This window comes from Oryza sativa, chromosome 11 (assembly GCF_034140825.1).
Source record: "Oryza sativa Japonica Group chromosome 11, ASM3414082v1".
Classification (NCBI taxonomy): domain Eukaryota; kingdom Viridiplantae; phylum Streptophyta; class Magnoliopsida; order Poales; family Poaceae; genus Oryza; species Oryza sativa.
The window spans coordinates 29617768-29635808 of NC_089045.1; the positions used below are offsets into that span (position 1 = coordinate 29617768).

Genomic DNA, 18041 nt, shown 5'->3' on the forward strand with positions numbered 1-18041 from the left:
ACTGCTAGCTTTACTAGGCTTTGTTCTTTGCCCCAGGTTCCCAACTCCCCCTCTCGTTTTTCGCGCACACGTCTTTCAAACTGCTAAATAGTATATTTTTTTTATAAAAAGTTTCAATACGAAAGTTGCTTAAAAAAATCATATTGATCTATTTTTGAAAAAAAAAGCTAATACTTAATTAAATACACGCTAATGGATCGCTATCTTTTTTGTGCGTGGGACATGGGTTCCCAACCCAGGGTGCCGAACATAGCCTAATACTATGTGTATGTATTGGTTATCTCTCGTTTTCGTCAGAATTAGATGCCGTCGTGTCGATCGTTAAAGTAAATTGCCACGCATACAGAGCACAAGTCTTCTTCAAAAACTTCTGTAAAAATTCACCATTTTGAAGGTGCGTACACTGATAGAAGACCAAAAATGAATTGGGAAAAAAATACAAATGTTACACATCTATGTGGCCGGCCGACCAATCCGGCCCAATTAACACAACACAAAGAACAAACGGGCCTCCAAAACAGAATTGATTGGGCCCAATTAAATTGGTAATAGTTACTCCGAAATATTTGAATCACTTTGGTGGCGGGAGGATCCTTCAATTGCCGTAGATGAAGTTGTGACTCACCGCGCCGCCGCTGCACTTATCTACTCGCCTTTGCCGGTGTGCTTGAAGCACTTGGCGTCGCCGGTGGACCCGAGTAACTCTTCGTGGCAGGTGGGTTTGAACTACTCGCCGTCGCCGGTGCAGTTGAATTACTTGCCGTCACCGGTGCAGTTGAGTTGCTGGGTGTCGCCGGTGCAGTTGAGTTACTTTCCGTTGCCGTCGCCGGTGCAGTTGAGTTCCTGGGTATCGCCGATGCGGTTGATTTACTCGCCGTCGAGGTAGATGCCGCTGATTTCCCGCTATTCGATGTTACCCCAAAATCGAAATACCAAAGAAAGTTAATGTAAAAATAGTACTCCCTATGTTTCACGTTATAGGGTTTATTTTACTTTGTTAGAACAAGATTTTAACCAACCACTACTCTGTTTTCTATAGACCATTACTCTTTTATAATATAACTTTTGTGAAGCATAAGAAATATTATTTAGATTCGTCTTCAAAAGTATTATACTTTTGCGGCACAAATATAATATATTGGAGAAGCAATCATTGGTTAAACCCTTATCTCCTAACAACACAAAATACGCCCTATGTTTTGAAATGGAGAGAGGAGTAATTACTCTGGTGGCGGGAGGATCCATGAGTCGCCATAGATGTAGTGCGTGCCGATGAAGGGCTTGGCCTGATCCGCGGTGAGGTCAAGCGCCCAACCCACCCTCTTCTTGGCGTCGGAGCCGGGGCCGGTGCACTTGAACTCGCCGTAGTAGATCCCGCTGCTCTCCGGCTTGGCGATGTTCCAGCCATCCCACCCTATCGGCACCACCTCCTTGGACATGTCCGTGTAGGAGTACACCACCCGCGACGAATCCCCCCATGCCCGGCCGAGGTAGATCTGCCCTTGTCCTTTGATGCTGCAGTTCTTGAAGGAGAAGCCACTTTCTATGGCGCCCTCGATGGTCTTGGTCCTCTGCTGCGCCGTCAGCACGGACACCTCCTTGGTGACGGAGACGATGGTGCAGCCCTCGTAGAGTGATCTCCCGAATCCAAAGATGAAGTCGACGCTGCCCATGATGAGGCTATCCTTGATGTAGTGGAGTCCCTTGTGATCGTATAGGGTGTCCTGCCCGCCGTCGATGGTGCAGTTGTAGATGGCTGCCTTGGTGCCGAACAGGCGGAGCGCCACCGCCTGGCCACCCTCGGCACCCGGCTTGGCCAGCGGCGCGTCGTTCTTGAAGACGACGCCGTAGGCCATGAAGTAGTCGGACTCGACGGCGACGGTGGTGCTCCCGACGGTGCCGACGGGCTTGCCGTCCTTGCCCCTGGTGGCAGCCATGTCGTTCCAGGCGATCACCGCCGGGTTGGCAGGGTCGGACTTGAAGGTGATGTAGGGCTTAGTGATGTTGAGGAGGAGCTTCTCCCGGAACTCGGCGCCGGGCTTGAGGTCGAGGATGACGCGCTTGGTGTTCCCCTCGGGGACCTTCTCGAGCGCCGCCGCGATGGTGGTGAAGGTGGTGTCGCCCGGCGTCCCCTTGGGGTCAACCACCCACGTCACCTTGGCCTCCTCCGCCGCCGAGAGGCTCGCGTCGATGGTCTTCCCGCCGATGTCGCCGGCGGCCTTCATGGCGTACAGCGACTTCTTCTCGACGTACTCCTCGTGGTTCATCAGCACCCACTTGCCAAACCCTCCGCCGGAGGAGCGGTGGCTGGGGCCGGCGGGGAGGAATAGGTCGAAGAACTGCCATGACGGCGCCGGCAGCGTCGCCGCCACCACCGCCAGTAGCCCCACCACGGCCACGGCGAGGTTGGGACGATCCATCGTTTATTAGTTGCTGCAGTATGCAGCTAATTCGTTCTGTCCCTGCCCATCATGGCGCGATGCGTATATAGGGTGATCGATCTTGGCGGATTAATTTGGAACTTCCATGGATGGAAGGGACATGGCTGGCCATCCATTTTTGGGGAAAATGTTCGTGCTTGGATGGCCGGATAGGTAGCAAGCACTTCTTGCTAATTTGGTGACCGGCGATCTCTCGACCTTAATTTGCTTCGATGATATCTTGGCTCGATTTTAAGGCCTTTTGTGCAGGATTTAGAGGTTGCATTTTGGGTCGCAGTTCATTTGATGCGCCCAATTTTGGTCGCTGGTACTCTATATTCCCTAATGTAAGATGTTTAACCAAGTTAATTTAATAAAAAACATAGCAATATTTGTAAAAAAGAAAACCTATTATAAAAATACATTTCATGGTAGCTAGATTTAATAAAATTAATTTGGCGTTCTATATGTTACTACTCGATCCGTTTCCCATTTCAATCTACTTTGTTGCTGTAACAAATCTCACATGCACTAAAATAGAATATGCGGCAAATTATATTGCTACACTAATTATTACATCCTAATAACTTTTCTTAAAGCAAACATTATATTTTTCTGGTGAGAATAATATTACTGCATTGATAAAAGGTAGACAAAGAAAACATCTCATTGAAGTAATTTCGAACATGCCAACGAGAAATGAATATGGAATACATTATTTTATAAACCTGATCAAACTTGAATAAATTTGATTTCTGACAAAACCAAAACATCTTAAATTCTGAAATATGGAGCAAGTAAGAGTGTATTTGTGGGGCTAAAATTAGCTATTATGATCCAGCCTTTTCTGGAACGTGTCAAAATGCATAAATATCATACACAGAAAGTACTATATATTATGAACATAAAATCCTCAGAAAAAAAAACTATGTACTTGTAGTGTACTACTGATCACTAAATTATACTATCGTACATTGGAGTATATACACACAATTAATACAGTAACTGAATGAAAGGAAAACAATCTAACTACTTTAAAAGCCTTTGGTGGGGAATATGCCACCCACTATTGCTCTTGCAGTTTTTATAATTTGTCTTCTTTTTATTTTCGAATATTATGGAATTAATAGTCCAACATTTTATTTAAACAAGTGGTAACAGATCTTAAAATAAGCAAACAATTAAGTACATATTTGATAAAAAATATTTTGTTATGATATATTATAATATTTTTTTTCTTTTGCCCATTGCAAACTGGAACCGAGCTTCTTCTAGCATGTTCTCAACTTATGCGCAGGCGCTGTTGCTAGCCTAGGCCCTGTTTGGATAGAACTAAAACTTTTTAATCCTTATCACATTGGATGTTTGGACACTAATTATAAATATTAAACGTAGATTATTGATAAAACCCATTCTATAACCCTGGACTAATTCGCGAGACGAATCTATTGAGACTAATTAATCCATGATTAGCCTACGTGATGCTACAGTAAACATACGCTAATTATGGATTAATTAGGCTTAAAAAAATTTATCACGTGAATTAGCTCTTATTTATGTAATTAGTTTTATAAGTAGTCTTTGTTTAATATTCCAAATTCATCCGATATGACAGGGATTAAAGTTTAGCCCCTGGATCGTCCAAACACCCCCCCAAATAAGAAATTATCGTCTTCTGCAAACAAATGTACGTACCACACCATCAAGGCTTCAATGTTGCTTCTAGCAAATGTGCTTAAAAGTTTAAATCACAGTTTGAATGCTGAAATCTAGAGAAACTTAATGAGACAGAGGTGCAAAGAATAACTGTGTGCCTACCTAGTGAGCAATCTTATCCCCACGTACACGATATTGCAATAGGCAAACACGTTCTTTTCGGTACTTGTATTGACATTGAACTCGGGTGGATTGGTTCCATCACAAGAAATCTAACCAGTTAATAAGCTCCTTACCTTTGCACGACTTATTAGCCATGGAACAAGTGGGATGTACTTGTTACCCCCGTTTTAATCACGGTAAGATGCCTATTCTGTTGATCGTTTTCGTTCCCGAAAGTTAATTGCAACATAAGTATAGAGCACAAGTCTTCAAGAGTCATTTTCAAAAGGAAAACATGTGTAAAATTCACTATAGTTTTGAAGATGCGTACACTGATAAAAGACCCAAACGAAATGGGAAGAAAATACAACTGTTACACGTACGTGAAACATCTAAGTAGCCGGCCGATTGATTAATCCGGCCCAAATTGACACAAAGAATGAACAATTAAACGGGCTTCCAAAACAGAATTGGTTGGCCCCAATGAACGCGATTCATCGCGTCGGCGCCGTCGTCGCCGCTGCACTTGTATTAACTACTTGCCTTTTGCCGGTGGACTTGAACTCGAGTAATTAGTCGCCTTCGCTGACGCAGTGGAATTACTCGTCGTCGCTGACGCAGTTGAGTAGCTAGTCGCCGTCGGCGCTTCTGCAGTTGAATTGCTTTCCTTTTTATTAGCCGATGCAGTTGAGTTACTACTCGCCGTCGGTGCTTCCGCGGTTGAGTTGCTCGACGTTGAAGCTGAGCTAGATGACGTTGATGTCCCGCTATTTGATGTTACACCAACAATTAGAATATATTAATTTGTACTAGCATAATTAATTGATTACACCTTCCATTTCATATAAAATGTAACTTTGTTTTGATTTTTTTTGTCAAACTTATTTATATTTGATCAATTTTTTTTCAAAAAATTTAGCAGCATTTTTAAAAAATAGTTTAACTAAATGTAAAGTTGAATATATTTTTATAATATGTTTGTTCTTTTCTTAAAAAATTGTGTTGATATGTTTTCCAATAAAATTTGGTTAAACTTGAAAAAAATGCAAAAGAAATCAAAGCGATTCATAATATGAAAAAGAGAGAGTGTTAATTAATTAATCGATGTAAAAACAAAAGTAGTAATTAATTACTCTGGTGGGATGAGCCAGGAGTCGCCGTAGATGTAGTGCGTGCCGATGAAGGGCTTGGCCTGCTCCTCGGTGAGGTCGAGCGCCCAACCCACCCTCTTCTTGGCGTCGGAGCCGGGGCCGGTGCACTTGAACTCGCCGTAGTAGATCCCGCTGCTCTCCGGCTTGGCGATGTTCCAGCCGTCCCAACCCACGGGCACCACCTCCTTGGACATGTCGGTGTAGGCGTACACCACCCGCGACGATTCCCCCCATGCTCGCCCCAGGTAGATCTGCCCTTCTCCCTTGATGCTGCAGTTCTTGAAGGAGAAGCCGCTCTCGAGGGCGCCCTCGATGGTCTTGCTCCTCTGCTGCGCCGTCAGCACGGACACCTCCTTGGTGACGGAGACGATGGTGCAGCCCTCGTAGTACGATCTCCCGAACCCGAAGATGAAGTCGACGCTGCCCATGATGAGGCAATCCTTGATGTAGTGGAGGCCCTTGTGGTCGTACAGCGTGTCCTGGCCGCCGTCGATGGTGCAGTTGTAGATGGCCGCCTTGGTGCCGAAGAGGCGGAGCGCCACCGCCTGGCCGCCCTCGGCGCCGGGCTTGGCCATCGGCGCGTCGTTCTTGAACACGACGCCATGCGCCACGAAGTAGTCGGACTCGATGGCGACGGTGGTGCTCCCCACGGTGCCGACGGGCTTGCCGTCCTTGCCCCTGGTCGCCGCCGTGTCGCTCCAGGCGATCACCGCCGGGTTCTTGGGGTCGGACTTGAAGGTGATGAAGGGCTTGCTGAGGTTGAGGAAGATCTTCTCCCGGAACTCGGCGCCGGGCTTGAGGTCGAGGATGACGCGCTTCTTGTTCCCCTCGGGGACCTTCTCCAGCGCCGCCGTGATGGTGGTGAAGGTGGTGTCGCCCGGCGTCCCCTTGGGGTCGATCACCCACGTCACCTTGGCCTCCTCCGCCGCCGTCAGGTTCGCGTCCAGCTTCTTCCCGCCGAGCTCCTCCGCGGTGGCCATGGTGTGCAGCGCCTTCTTCTCCACGTACTCCTCCTGGTTCATCGCCAGCCACTTGGACAACCCTTTGCCGGAGCCGGAGGTGCTGGTGATGAGCTTGTTGGCTGGCTGCTGCTGCCCCCACGACGGCGCCGGCAGCGTCGCCGCCACCGCCGCCACTAGCAGCCCCACCGCGGCCACGGCGACGTTGGGACGATCCATCGTCATCACTTTATTAGTTACTAGTTGCTGCTGCTGCTGCTGCAACTGCAGCTTCTTCTTCTTCTTCTTCCTCGCTTCGATCATGGCGATGCATATATATTATAGGGTGTTCTTGGTAGATTAATTTGGATGCTCCCATGCATGGAAGGAAGATGACCATCCATCTTGTTTTTGTTTTTGATTGGATGGAAGAAGCTTGTGCTTGGATGGCCGCATAGGTAGGACTTGCTAACTAGTGAGAGGTGATCTCTCGACCTTAATTTGCTGAAATTTATTTATATTTATTTTTTAAAAGATTGTCTGGGAGGAGTGTAAATCTTTTTTTAAAAAATAAATTAATAAAATTCTAATTTGCTTCGGTGATAGGCTTAATTAATTATCTGGGCTCGATTCTAAGGCCTTTTGTGCAGAGTTTAGTAGGCCGTATTTGGGTCGCAGTTTGATGGGCCGAATGAATTTAAGTCGCTGGAACTATGGTCCATCCTTTCAGGAACGTGTAGAAAAGCATAAATATCATACACAGAACAAAAACGACTCCCCCTGTCGTTCTAAAATAAGTATTTCTAGATTGTTGAACAAAGATTAAAGATGAATAAAAATATTTCTTCCAATCGCGTAACTGGTAGAAATTCAGAATTTTGAATTTCTTATCTTTATGAGCTTCTGATTGTTGAAAAATGCTTATATTTCTATGCATTAGAATCATTACACGCCTAAAAATGTTTATATTTATATCCATACCTAATTAAAAATATGTAAGGCTTCTGTAGCTCTTTTTTCTGTCCGTCGTCGTCTCTCAGTCAGTTCGTTAGAGCTCGGCCTAGCCATCACTCGTCTCGGCCTGCTTCGCAGTGCGTGCCTTCAAATGATGCCCCGCTCTTCTCTCCTGGTGGAACACTAGCGCCGTCGTCACGTCGGTCTGCCCTCTATGTGCTTTTAAAAATCGATTCCCCACTCCTCCCTCATCATTTTCCTCATGATTTTTCCTTTTAATTTGGCTTTAATTCGTCAGCCTTAATCTCTATTTAACGGTCGCCAACAATGACCAACCAATAGCTTACCTGATCCTTTTTATCCTAGAGTTTTGCGAAATTGAATGCAGATTCACTCCGGTTTGGGGGGACTGAAAGAGGAGAACCCTCAACCAATTTCGAGATATGAGGAAGATTCGATTATATTTGATGGGGAGGATAGGAGCACAGGACTATCCTTTGGAGATTGAAGACGCTAATGTAGCGCGTGGTTCTGGCCTGGCAACGAGAGAAGGGAGCATGTGCTAGCTAGGCCTACGAATTCACTTGTCGATTGGGCCGAAGGGAGGCAGGACGAGCGAATGGAGATAAGAGGCATGTGTTCTGGGACTAATCCCTTCTTCCTATAAAGTTATCCCCCACTAAGTGCAATTAATCTCCTAAATCTCAAACCTCAGTGTTCCACGTCATCATTAATTGGCAGCCGTTGGATCGGATGATTACATCGCATCTCAGTCGTTTTCATGAAAAGGCTGACTTCGCAGACGTGAGGAAGCGAGGGACTTCACAGGCGTGAGGCAGCGAAGGAGACCCATATCAGTGTATCGCAGCCCGCGGCCCAATGAGTGATTTAGGGTTCGATGTGTCTCTCTCATCCTCCCGAGCCCGACTTCCTGAATCGGAGCGGCGACGGCGTAGTGCGGCGAACCGCCTGGTGCGGCGCGCACGGTCGCGCGCAGGAGTTGGTAGGGACAGTGCACGGCGAGGTGTGGTGCGGCATCCGTTCGCCTGGGTCGCGGGAGAAACATCGGGAGCGATCCATGCAGCGATGCGCCAATGGGGAGAGTGGTGCGGCATTCGTTCGCCTCAGTCGCGGGAGAAACGACTGGAGCGATCCATGTAGCGATGCGCCGATGGGGAGAAACGTCGGGAGCCCTGACGCCATCCATGGTGAAATCAAATGGCCCCTCCCTCATCCTCAACCACCAGCAGAGATGGTAATCACTTCTCATTCGCCTCACTTAATCACAAGCATTTACATTAGAAACTGTCAAAATCAGGCGACCGCTGCCCCTGAACCCCAACAGACACTGACTCATGAGAATATGAAGCAGCGCCGCCGACGGATCATCTTCCTCCAGCAGGGGCTCAGCCGTTTCTTTCTCTTTGTTAATACGAGTGCACCTGATCCCCTTCCGCCAGTGTGTCGTGCAGCATCTCGCCTTCTTTGCACCTGTTCGGCTACGAGCCTGCGACCTCCATCATCTCTTTTTGAATATTGTCGATTTATTTGAGTAGTTTTTTTTGCCTGAGTCTTCAATCCTGTTGATTCAGCTATTGTGGCCATATGCCCATTTATATTTTTGTTCACACAGTTCACACCATTGGCATATCTATGAAAAGCGAGATTTCATATTGTCAATGGATTTCATGATTTCATCGGCATGATTATCCGCTAATGCAATTCATCAGTTGCAGTTCTTAACATACAGATGTGTTGTGCTTTCCTGATTTCTGGATCACCTCGCCACTGTTATTTTCATTGATTTGCCATGTCATCGTTGATCCAATCGTTGTCCCAGGTAACTCCTTCCTTTATCTTATATACTACTACAATATCAACTGAATTTATTTTGTGTTTTTTTTAAAGAATACAGGAGCTTGGTTTTTCTATCGCCTTATGTGTGTGCTCTAATGTCTATACTTGATTTTTTTTCTCGCCACTGAAGATAGCAAATATATTGGTCTTTTTCCCTCTTTGAATTGACATTGTATTTTTTAGCAGTATAAGATCTATTGCAAACTATGGTAAAATCACTCCCTTACCTTTCTGTTTCTTCGCACACATTACAAGAAACGGTCGGTTTGGTGTTCAATGTTCAATTCACTAATTTATTTTCTAGAATAGTTTAGTCTTCTGCTCTGCCGTGTGTGGCTTTCAAAAAAATCCGGGCCGTATGGCCTCCTCTCTAAAAAAAGTAGTTTAGTCTTCTTTAATTATTCAATAAGTTACTCATTCTTTTACGAGGAAATTTTACTAGCAGTAAAGCCTCTCCGTTACAATAGGTATATCAACCGTATTCACAACAAGCACTCTTTGAGGTTGAACAAATCTGTTCCGAGATATATTAATGAAATTATGTGTGAGCAATAGTAAAATTTCTAAATGCACTATATAATTTTCTCATCGTGTTTGTCACTTACAGGTTGCTTGACAGACAATTTTGTTTACTTTAGCAGTCTTGGCACAGACCATTTGTCATTTTTCATTAACCAGTCTTTCCTTTTGATATCAATGCAATCATCGTAAGAGTTTAACATGATTTTCGTTGAACATATATGTACTATTCTACAGGAAAAGTAAGTCAATAGTTCCATATGATATGTATGTAGATTAGCATCTGTTGAGTTAGGTAAAAGTGATGCATGACAAGATTTGCATGTACTGCCTAAATATTTTTCTGATACTTCATCGTAATGTTATCGTTTGATCACTAAGCTTGATAGGTCAAGCTTTCAGTATTATTATTTGCTTTAGAGGTGATATACTATAACTGTACCACTATTATTCTTTCTGTAACCATTTTTTTAAAATTCCCGCAGCAATGCGCGGGGTATCACCTAGTTAAAAAGAAATGAATGAACAGACTTTCGGCCCAAAACCAAGCAATGCTTATAATTAAGTTTTTTCAATTATAGTGTGTAGTGATCGTAATGTTTCAATTTTTTTCTTAGCTCCTAACAGTTATTGTACCATTGAAAAAAATGTCTTTACATGTTGTGACGCACCGATATTCTTTTAGTTAATTATGGTATAAATCTTAAGTCATAAAAAATACATATATATTAAGAGACGGAAGAGTGAGCAGTACATATATCCTAGTAAAGTATATATGCATAGTGCAGTGCCAGTGGTACGCAGCTCCTCCTAATAAACTGTGGGAAAGAAAGAAAGAAAGAAAGAAAGAAAGAAAGAAAAATAACAGTGTAGCAGTGTGGCGCCATCAGTGCCAGCTGCTTAGGTAAACGGTCAGACTTTTGTACGCAAGTTACGACCACGACACAACCATGAGTATCGACCAGTCAGTCAGTCGATCGCCGCCCTGGCCCTGGCCCAACGTCGCCGCTCGCCGACCGCCACGTAATACCATGCTACTTTTCCCCTCTTTTTCATCATCATCCATAATAAATTCCTCTCGTACTAAAATCTATATACCTGCACGTGCATATCTAAAATTATTATACTTCCTCTCCCTCCGTATTTTAATTTTAATGTATAACGCCGTTGACTTTTTAACCAACGTTTGACCACTCGTCTTATTTAAAATTTTTATGCAAATATAAAAATACTTATGTAAGAACATTTGTTGATAAATCAAGTTACAATAAAATAAATTATATTTACATAAATTTTTTGAATAAGACGAAAGGTCAAACGTTTATCAAAAAGTCAACGGTATCATATATTAAAATACGGAGGGAGTAGTATTTAACATCGTTGACTGTTTAGCACATATTTAACCGTTCGTCTTATTCAATTTTTTTAAATATGTAAAACTATATGTATACATTAAAGTATAATTAACAATGAATCAAATGATAGGAAAAAATTAATAATTATTTATTTATTTTTAATAAGACGAACGGTCAAACATATTTAAAAAAAATCAATGGCATCAAATATTTAGAAACGGAGGGAGTATATTTTAAGACGGATGTAGTAATATTGCTCTCTATGTTCACAAGTAATTAACACATTTGATTCCGGATTGCTTGCCAAAGTTTAATGTTGCGGAAAAACTACTTTGATGTTTAAGAGCTCGCTTGATTGAAAATTATCTAAGTTTAGCGATGCAACAACCAAGATAGATTAGAAAAATGTAGCACTCAAAATTTCCTTACATTTTAGGGTGAATAGAGAAGTCCAAAATTTTTTATATTTATGAAAAGGGAAGTATTACAATTTTTCATATTTACGGAGTAGTAAGTTCTATTGTTGGCTTGTGACGTAATGACCGATTAATTAACTAAACGTGCGTGCGTGCACAACGTCGACTCCGACTAGCTAGTCCCCAGAGTAATCATTAGTTTTATTATCACTGTTGTGAACAACTGAATGCGGTCATTATCGGATGGAGATGCTATTATATAGAAATTTGTTGTTTCTGCAACTACTATATGTACACATATATATATTAATTCGATACTATTATAGCATTATTTGGTGAGATTTAAATGCATATATCATGCATCGTGTTATATACTATTTGATACTATATATTGTAGGCTTATAGCAATAGCACTATCCAAAATCCAAGTAGCCGGCCGTAGCAACCGTTCAGATGGAACAACGCACACTGTTGGTGTAGTGTACACTAACCTATAACGCAGCTAATCACGCATTAACAGACGGCGGACAGTTATCTAACGGCCGGTGACGGTAGCTGAAGCTGACGTGGACGGCAGAGCGGGTGGGGCCCACATCCCCCGTGATAGGCGCGTGACTACCGGTGACGTGGCTAGCTGACGTGTCGCCGACCAGAGGACCACGACGACTCGATCCGATCGGTCAATCGCCAGCTTCGCTTGCTTGATCAACTTCTCGATCGGCTTTGGATCGAATTTCGGGCACGTGCGAGATAGCTACTTAACAACGAGACGGTGGGGCCCACCGCCTGGCTCGATCTCTCGCACGCCGGCGGCGGCGGCCGCCGGTGCATGAACTGCAGCCGTGGGTTTATTTCACACCATTTGCTAGCTAGCTGTCACTGCACCAACTTGGAGGCTAGTATTAAATATTCACACACTACTTTCCAAATGAGAATAATGATCACTACCAAATATATATATATATATATATGCTCTCTCCATTTTATATCGTAAGCTGCTTGCGAATGATGGTCATATCCCCGTTAGCCAAATATTCTATTCAGCTCAAAATATAAGTATTTTTATAATATTGTCAAGTCAAATATTTTTAACTTTGACAAGAAATAGTATAAAAATAAAAAAAATCAATCATATAAAATTGATGTTACTAGATTTATTATTAAACAACTATCATAATATATGACTATTTTCATTTAAAACATCTTATTTTTATAGATATTCTTAGTCAAAGGAATATTGTCTCAAAATAAAATATTGTGCTTTATATAAAATGGTTGTCTTCTTCTCAATAAATGCACTGATCTTCTGAAAAAAAAAATTCTTAGATAATTAATGTTCCCTAGTCAAAGCCCGAGCTCCAATAGCAGGGAGCAGTGAAGCCTACTCCTATTAAGTTCTTAACTGGATTATTTACTGCAATATGCATAAAGTGCATTGTTTCTTTCTCTAAAGCTCGCGAGGGTTTCTATCCTTAATGGGTTTTCAAGGTGTGAATCCCCTTATAGCCCGAGGGGCACCACATTGGGCAGTCGCTTACAAGTGGGCTTCATGTACACATGAGTTAGGAAAGGCTAGTCCCATCGCTCGATGATGGGTGGCCAACTACAAGCTAGCCCATTGCACCTGGTCTCGATGCGTGGCCTAGGAGTTGGTGACGAAACCAAGGGTGGCGCTAGCCTGGCCCACTCGTCGGCCTCTAACAACGAGTACACCGGGTTAAGGACCTATGTCAGCTGACAACCCACGCTCCCAACTTTTTAGGGGTGATGATGCTTGTTCCACGGTCAGCATGCGTCGTCTTGTCATCCACTCCTCTCCATGCGCGTGGCCATCGGATTTGCATCCTTCGCATTAAATGCAAGATCAGGTGTGCGACACGAGGGAGAGACGTGCCACGTCCTACCATATTAATATAGCGTGCTCAAGGCCTGCTTCGAGCTAGTGTCCCGAGTACACGGCGTGGTTCGCCTAAATTGAGGGTTAGGTCCTTGGCCTCGCTCACAGCTAGTCCTGTTTAGCGTCACGCAACACGATCCCTGAGGCTTTTGGTGCCACGAGCAGCTGTAGGAGAGAACTTGGGTTTTCATCTCTTCGACATCCCCCTTTTTTGTAAAAAGTTTTGGGTAAGGTGGCTTGCCTCATCATCATTTTCTTAGCAATCTCATCTGCTACATTCTCTGCATCTCAAGTCCTCTTTCCTTTTAAACAGAAAAAAATTGAGGCGGGGAGAATATGCCTAGAAGACTAGAATCATAGTACTACATGGATAACCTAATGGGTCTTCTTCTTTTGGTTCGCCACCCAGAAGCATATATATTAACATAAAGCCACGTATAAGCCTAGCCAAGTTATCATTTTCATAGTTTTAATAATGGACAAGTGAGTTTTATCCAATATTGTTGAGCAATGGAAATCAAACTATATGAATAGTCGAGGTACTGAATATAGACTTTCTTCCTAACCCCTGTATAGTCTATATAAAGCTGACTTTCGTTTAAAAAATTGATATTATCTTTGAGGAATTCATAGGATTTCCTTTCAGTTTCTGCTGTTAATTAGATACAGTACTCAGTTTGAAAAAGCTTACACATGACATACATGTGCCTGCAGCCTTTCTGGTCCATACGTTTGATATGATCAAGTGCTGCAATAATGTCATGTACGGTTTTTGTTCTGGAGACTTTAGCTGTGATGAGCTCCCAAAGCAAATTTTTTATTCGTTCCACATTTGTTGACGGCGATGGATCGTACAATCTATCAATTCTTGTTGCAGCTCTCTTTTCTCAAGTGTGATTAGGGTTTTGGAGAACACATGAAAAGACTTTTTTCTTAATTTGTTAGCACTGTGCTTATTACTGTTGATGAGGATGTATTTTCCACACTGTTCCACATGTGTTGGAGAAATAATCTAGTTGACATGGGGAAAACAAAGTAGATGCACATGACACAACATAATTTTTTTATGATGAGGAAGATGAAACTACAAAATTGGACATGTAATTTACAATATTGCAACTGGTAAGGTTTGCATGTCTGAATTGGATATGTAATCCTCAGTGCAATTCTGGAGTATATATATAGTAAGGCATATATCAGCTCATATATCAACATATCCAAACACATATATATCTCCTCTGGTCCTCTTTGAACCCCTAGACATCTAGAAGGCAAAAACCCCTTCAGGGATCGAAAGAGGCAGCAAAAATAAAAGAAAAAAAACATTGAAGTTGGCAAAGAACTTAAGTGTCTCAACGTACAGTATATGACTAAAGAACTTTTTCTCTTTGCCTTCCTTGATGTCTCTCTATTCTATTTTACAAATATGTCCTTTGTAAATGTAAAATTTATTGCATCTTCCATATGTCCTCTAGACTCCATAGAGTTTCGGACAAACCCTCAGAAAAACCTTGCACCCAACCGTTAAGCTGTTGGTCCTGAAACTGTTCATTATTAGGCTGAATCTCTGTAGACCAAAACTCATGGTCCACCTCCTGCATCCAGTCTTCAGAGTTCATCTTCTCATCATCACCATGCACATGTAAGTTAATCTTCTTCAAATCTTGTGACTCCGACGTGAACGAATCGGAAGATGAGCTAGTCACCATGCTCGGAGAGCCATCAAAACAATTAGCAACAGTGGCCATTGTTACACCAGATACACATGATAAGTCGTTGTTGCTGTAGTCTCCGCTATCATCAACAGCGCCAGCCCTGGCATGGATGCGCTCGGCAAGGCGAGGCATCCATAGGTACTTCATGGCATCCTTGAACCTCTTGCTGTTGACATCACAATTGAGTTGCTTGGCATGCTTTTGCACTCTGGTCCTCCAGTAGTTCTTGATCTCGTTGTCGGTCCTCCCAGGCAAATGTTGTGCTATCTTGGACCATCTGTAGTTTCAATAATAATTGACCAAATGAGAAACCCACACATCTAATTATGTTACCAAGGTGTGAACCAAAGTGCAAATATGCTAAGAGCAAAAAAAAGGAATTAAGATGGATGGGTGGACACAAACATACAAGTGTAGAAATGAGAAGAGAGGAGGCGTGCAAATTCCAAACTGGTGGTACATCTTTCAGTGTCAGCGATGCATGCGTTTCTTTGTGCACAGGGGAATAAAATTAGCCGGCCATTGTTGGCTGATTAAAATTCTGAAAGTGTGTGAATTAGTGTGTCACGTCACGTACGTGCGTTTGTACATGGCAGGGACGAGTTGACATGTGTTGAGAGCGGCCAAGTCCACGTCACGTCCACGTCACAAGTCTGTACGACCGTGACATGTCCTTCCTTTACTTTTAGCTTAGCTTGCTAGCGGCGTCTACACGAGTCTAATCTGCATCACGAGGCGTCAAATTAAGCTCCCAGCTAATTAATCTAAGCTAAGCTAAGCTAGTCTTCATTCTTCTCTACAGTGTAGGACACGTGTCGCCTCGAGGTTTGCTGGATGGTGAGCATGGTGGTTAATTAGCAGGTCTTAAGAAGGGATTTAATTAGTTAATGACTACTATAAGTTAATGAAAGCTTCACTGAAGTCAGCCAATTAGATTAGAACGATAGTGCCTCCGTCTTCTAATATATTATGTTGTTCACTTTTTACATTATGTTTGATTTATCAGTAAAAATTTAAGCAAATATATTTTCTTTTGTTGTGGCCGTGTGGCTTGATTTATCGGTAATGAACTTTAACTATTACTTATATTTTTAAGATTTGTATAATTTTTTTAATAAGATGAATGATCAAAGGTTATAATAAGAATTAATGCCGTCATATATTAAAAATACAGAGGAAGTAGCTGAGAACATTTCTGATCTATGCATGAATACTAGATTCTATAAGATTAATTAATGACGAGTGAGCTAATTAATTAATTGATTATTACCGGTTGCCCCATCGGGAGTGGAGGTCGAGGATGAGCAGCTGCTCCTCTGCGGTGAAGTTGCCGCGCTTCACATCCGGCCGGAGATAGTTCAGCCACCGGAGCCGGCAGCTCTTCCCAGTCCTCTTCAGACCTATATATGCACAATTAAAATTTCATCAATAATCTCTCTCTCTCCACTATTAATCAGCATCCATCTCACAGTTGATTAATTGATTGACTCATTAGTTGGAGTAGTAGTACATGTTGTGAGACACATGGCGTGATGGCTAGGTTACAATTAATCAACAGTTGTGTGAGAGATTGGTTAATTTGTGATAACTGTGCATGGCTATAGTGATTAATTATGTGGTCGGAGGCGCACATAGTTTTGAAGACAGGTAGTGGAGGAAATGATTGGACTCGTGACTGACGTCGCCGGCTAAGCTGCACTGGAAAGGAAAATTCTGTCCTGGCTAACCTACTCTATAAACAGGTTGTTGGTTAAGTTTGCTGCTTAATTCTCCCAACCCAATTAATTATTAATCCCACTGCTCATGCATACCTAGCTTTCTTTTTTTCTCTGCTGGTAATTAAAGCGTAATTAAATTTACGTGTATATATCTTAGCTATACCTTGCGGAGTTGCGGATTGAGAAATTTTGATAATTTGAGTTAATCGAAGTTAATTAAACAGCTAAGTAGCTAGTGTTTTCGACAAAGACAACTTTTACGGTACAATTTACTGGCAGTATAAGAGGTATAGAAGCTTACCGGCGGCGCGTGCGAGTGCGTTCCAGCGGCCCTCGCCGTGATCAGAGATGTAATTGATGAGGGTGAGGTCCTCATCGACGGTCCACGGCCCTCGCCGGAGCTCAGCCGACGACAGCTCCGCCGCCGCCTCCTGCTGCTCCCCGGGCACCGGGTGGTGGCTCGTCCTCTGCAGCACCATCTCCATCGTTTCGCCAATCTTGATTTGATCTTAGCTTAACTATTACCGAATGAAATTGCCGATGGTCGATCGATCTTCACGAGGAGTAGGAGATATGGAGAAGAAGAAGAAGAAGAAGAGAGAGAGAGAGAAGATGCAAGGGTGCAGCTGGGATTCGGAGAGAGAGACCCGAATGCCTTTTATAGCAGAAAGATTTGGGAGGAGAAGAACTGAACAAGAAGAGTATGAGACGACTAGGCTTTTGCTTTGCTTTGTGATCAGTGTGTGAGTATGTGAGATAGATAGATAGATGCAGAGAGGGGTCTCTCTTGCTCAAAGAGGGCATCATCAGGATCTTCTGTGGCACGTGTTAATGTAGCATGATGTAGTCCAACTCAACTTTGTGTCGCCACGGGCGGCGCCATACTTTTCTTTCTAAGGACAAAGGTAAGGATCGAGCTCTGCCGATCAATTAATGGTGATGATGTCATAATGAGTTAGCACTGATTGATGATGTCATAAAAATCGGCACTGATTGATCTATAATAACGAACACAATATAGAGAGTATTGCAATTTAATGTTTTGAGAGGACTATTTAACTGAAGTCGATCGGCACCAATTGATTGATGATAAAGGAAATGATAGAGAATATGAGGATTTAACCATTTCAATAGAGCTATTCAAACATATTAGTCGATAATAACGAAGAAAATATAGGGAATATTGCCATTTAATGATTTGAGAGAACTATTTAACTGAAGTCGATCGGCAACGATTGGTCGATGATAAACAAAATATAAAGAATATTCAATGAAACTGTTTA

The 18041-nt window shown here is 42.8% G+C and overlaps 3 protein-coding genes across 3 annotated transcripts; all 3 read right to left on the minus strand.

Moving 5' to 3' along the window:
* Window positions 1-302: 302 nt before the first annotated feature.
* On the minus strand, window positions 303-2456 carry LOC4351129 (putative pectinesterase 63). Its single transcript, NM_001423268.1, has 2 exons — window positions 1225-2456; window positions 303-903 (listed from the first exon to the last, which is right to left on the minus strand). The coding sequence occupies exons 1-2, from the start codon at window positions 2418-2420 to the stop codon at window positions 642-644; spliced, it is 1458 nt and encodes a 485-aa protein (NP_001410197.1). The 5' UTR covers window positions 2421-2456; the 3' UTR covers window positions 303-641.
* A 2061-nt stretch (window positions 2457-4517) lies between these two features.
* On the minus strand, window positions 4518-6754 carry LOC4351130 (putative pectinesterase 63). The gene is made up of 2 exons (XM_015760546.3): window positions 5372-6754; window positions 4518-5005 (listed from the first exon to the last, which is right to left on the minus strand). Exons 1-2 carry the CDS (start codon window positions 6649-6651, stop codon window positions 4774-4776), a joined length of 1512 nt encoding a protein of 503 aa, XP_015616032.1. The 5' UTR covers window positions 6652-6754; the 3' UTR covers window positions 4518-4773.
* A 7618-nt stretch (window positions 6755-14372) lies between these two features.
* On the minus strand, window positions 14373-17386 carry LOC4351131 (transcription factor JAMYB-like). The gene is made up of 3 exons (NM_001423269.1): window positions 17060-17386; window positions 16311-16440; window positions 14373-15317 (listed from the first exon to the last, which is right to left on the minus strand). The coding sequence occupies exons 1-3, from the start codon at window positions 17241-17243 to the stop codon at window positions 14774-14776; spliced, it is 858 nt and encodes a 285-aa protein (NP_001410198.1). The 5' UTR covers window positions 17244-17386; the 3' UTR covers window positions 14373-14773.
* Window positions 17387-18041: the final 655 nt, after the last annotated feature.

Excerpts from the sequence above, each read along its gene's own strand:
- LOC4351130 (XM_015760546.3), bottom strand. The coding sequence starts at position 6,651 with ATGATCGAAGCGAGGAAGAAGAAGAAGAAGAAGCTGCAGTTGCAGCAG. Across the intron at positions 5,006-5,371 it reads TCCTGGCTCATCCCACCAGA|CGGGACATCAACGTCATCTA; the intron begins GTAATTAATTAC and ends AACATCAAATAG.
- LOC4351129 (NM_001423268.1), bottom strand. The coding sequence starts at position 2,420 with ATGGATCGTCCCAACCTCGCCGTGGCCGTGGTGGGGCTACTGGCGGTG. Across the intron at positions 904-1,224 it reads TGGATCCTCCCGCCACCAGA|CGGGAAATCAGCGGCATCTA; the intron begins GTAATTACTCCT and ends AACATCGAATAG.
- LOC4351131 (NM_001423269.1), bottom strand. The coding sequence starts at position 17,243 with ATGGAGATGGTGCTGCAGAGGACGAGCCACCACCCGGTGCCCGGGGAG. Across the intron at positions 16,441-17,059 it reads CGCACTCGCACGCGCCGCCG|GTCTGAAGAGGACTGGGAAG; the intron begins GTAAGCTTCTAT and ends GTGCATATATAG. Across the intron at positions 15,318-16,310 it reads CACTCCCGATGGGGCAACCG|ATGGTCCAAGATAGCACAAC; the intron begins GTAATAATCAAT and ends TTGAAACTACAG.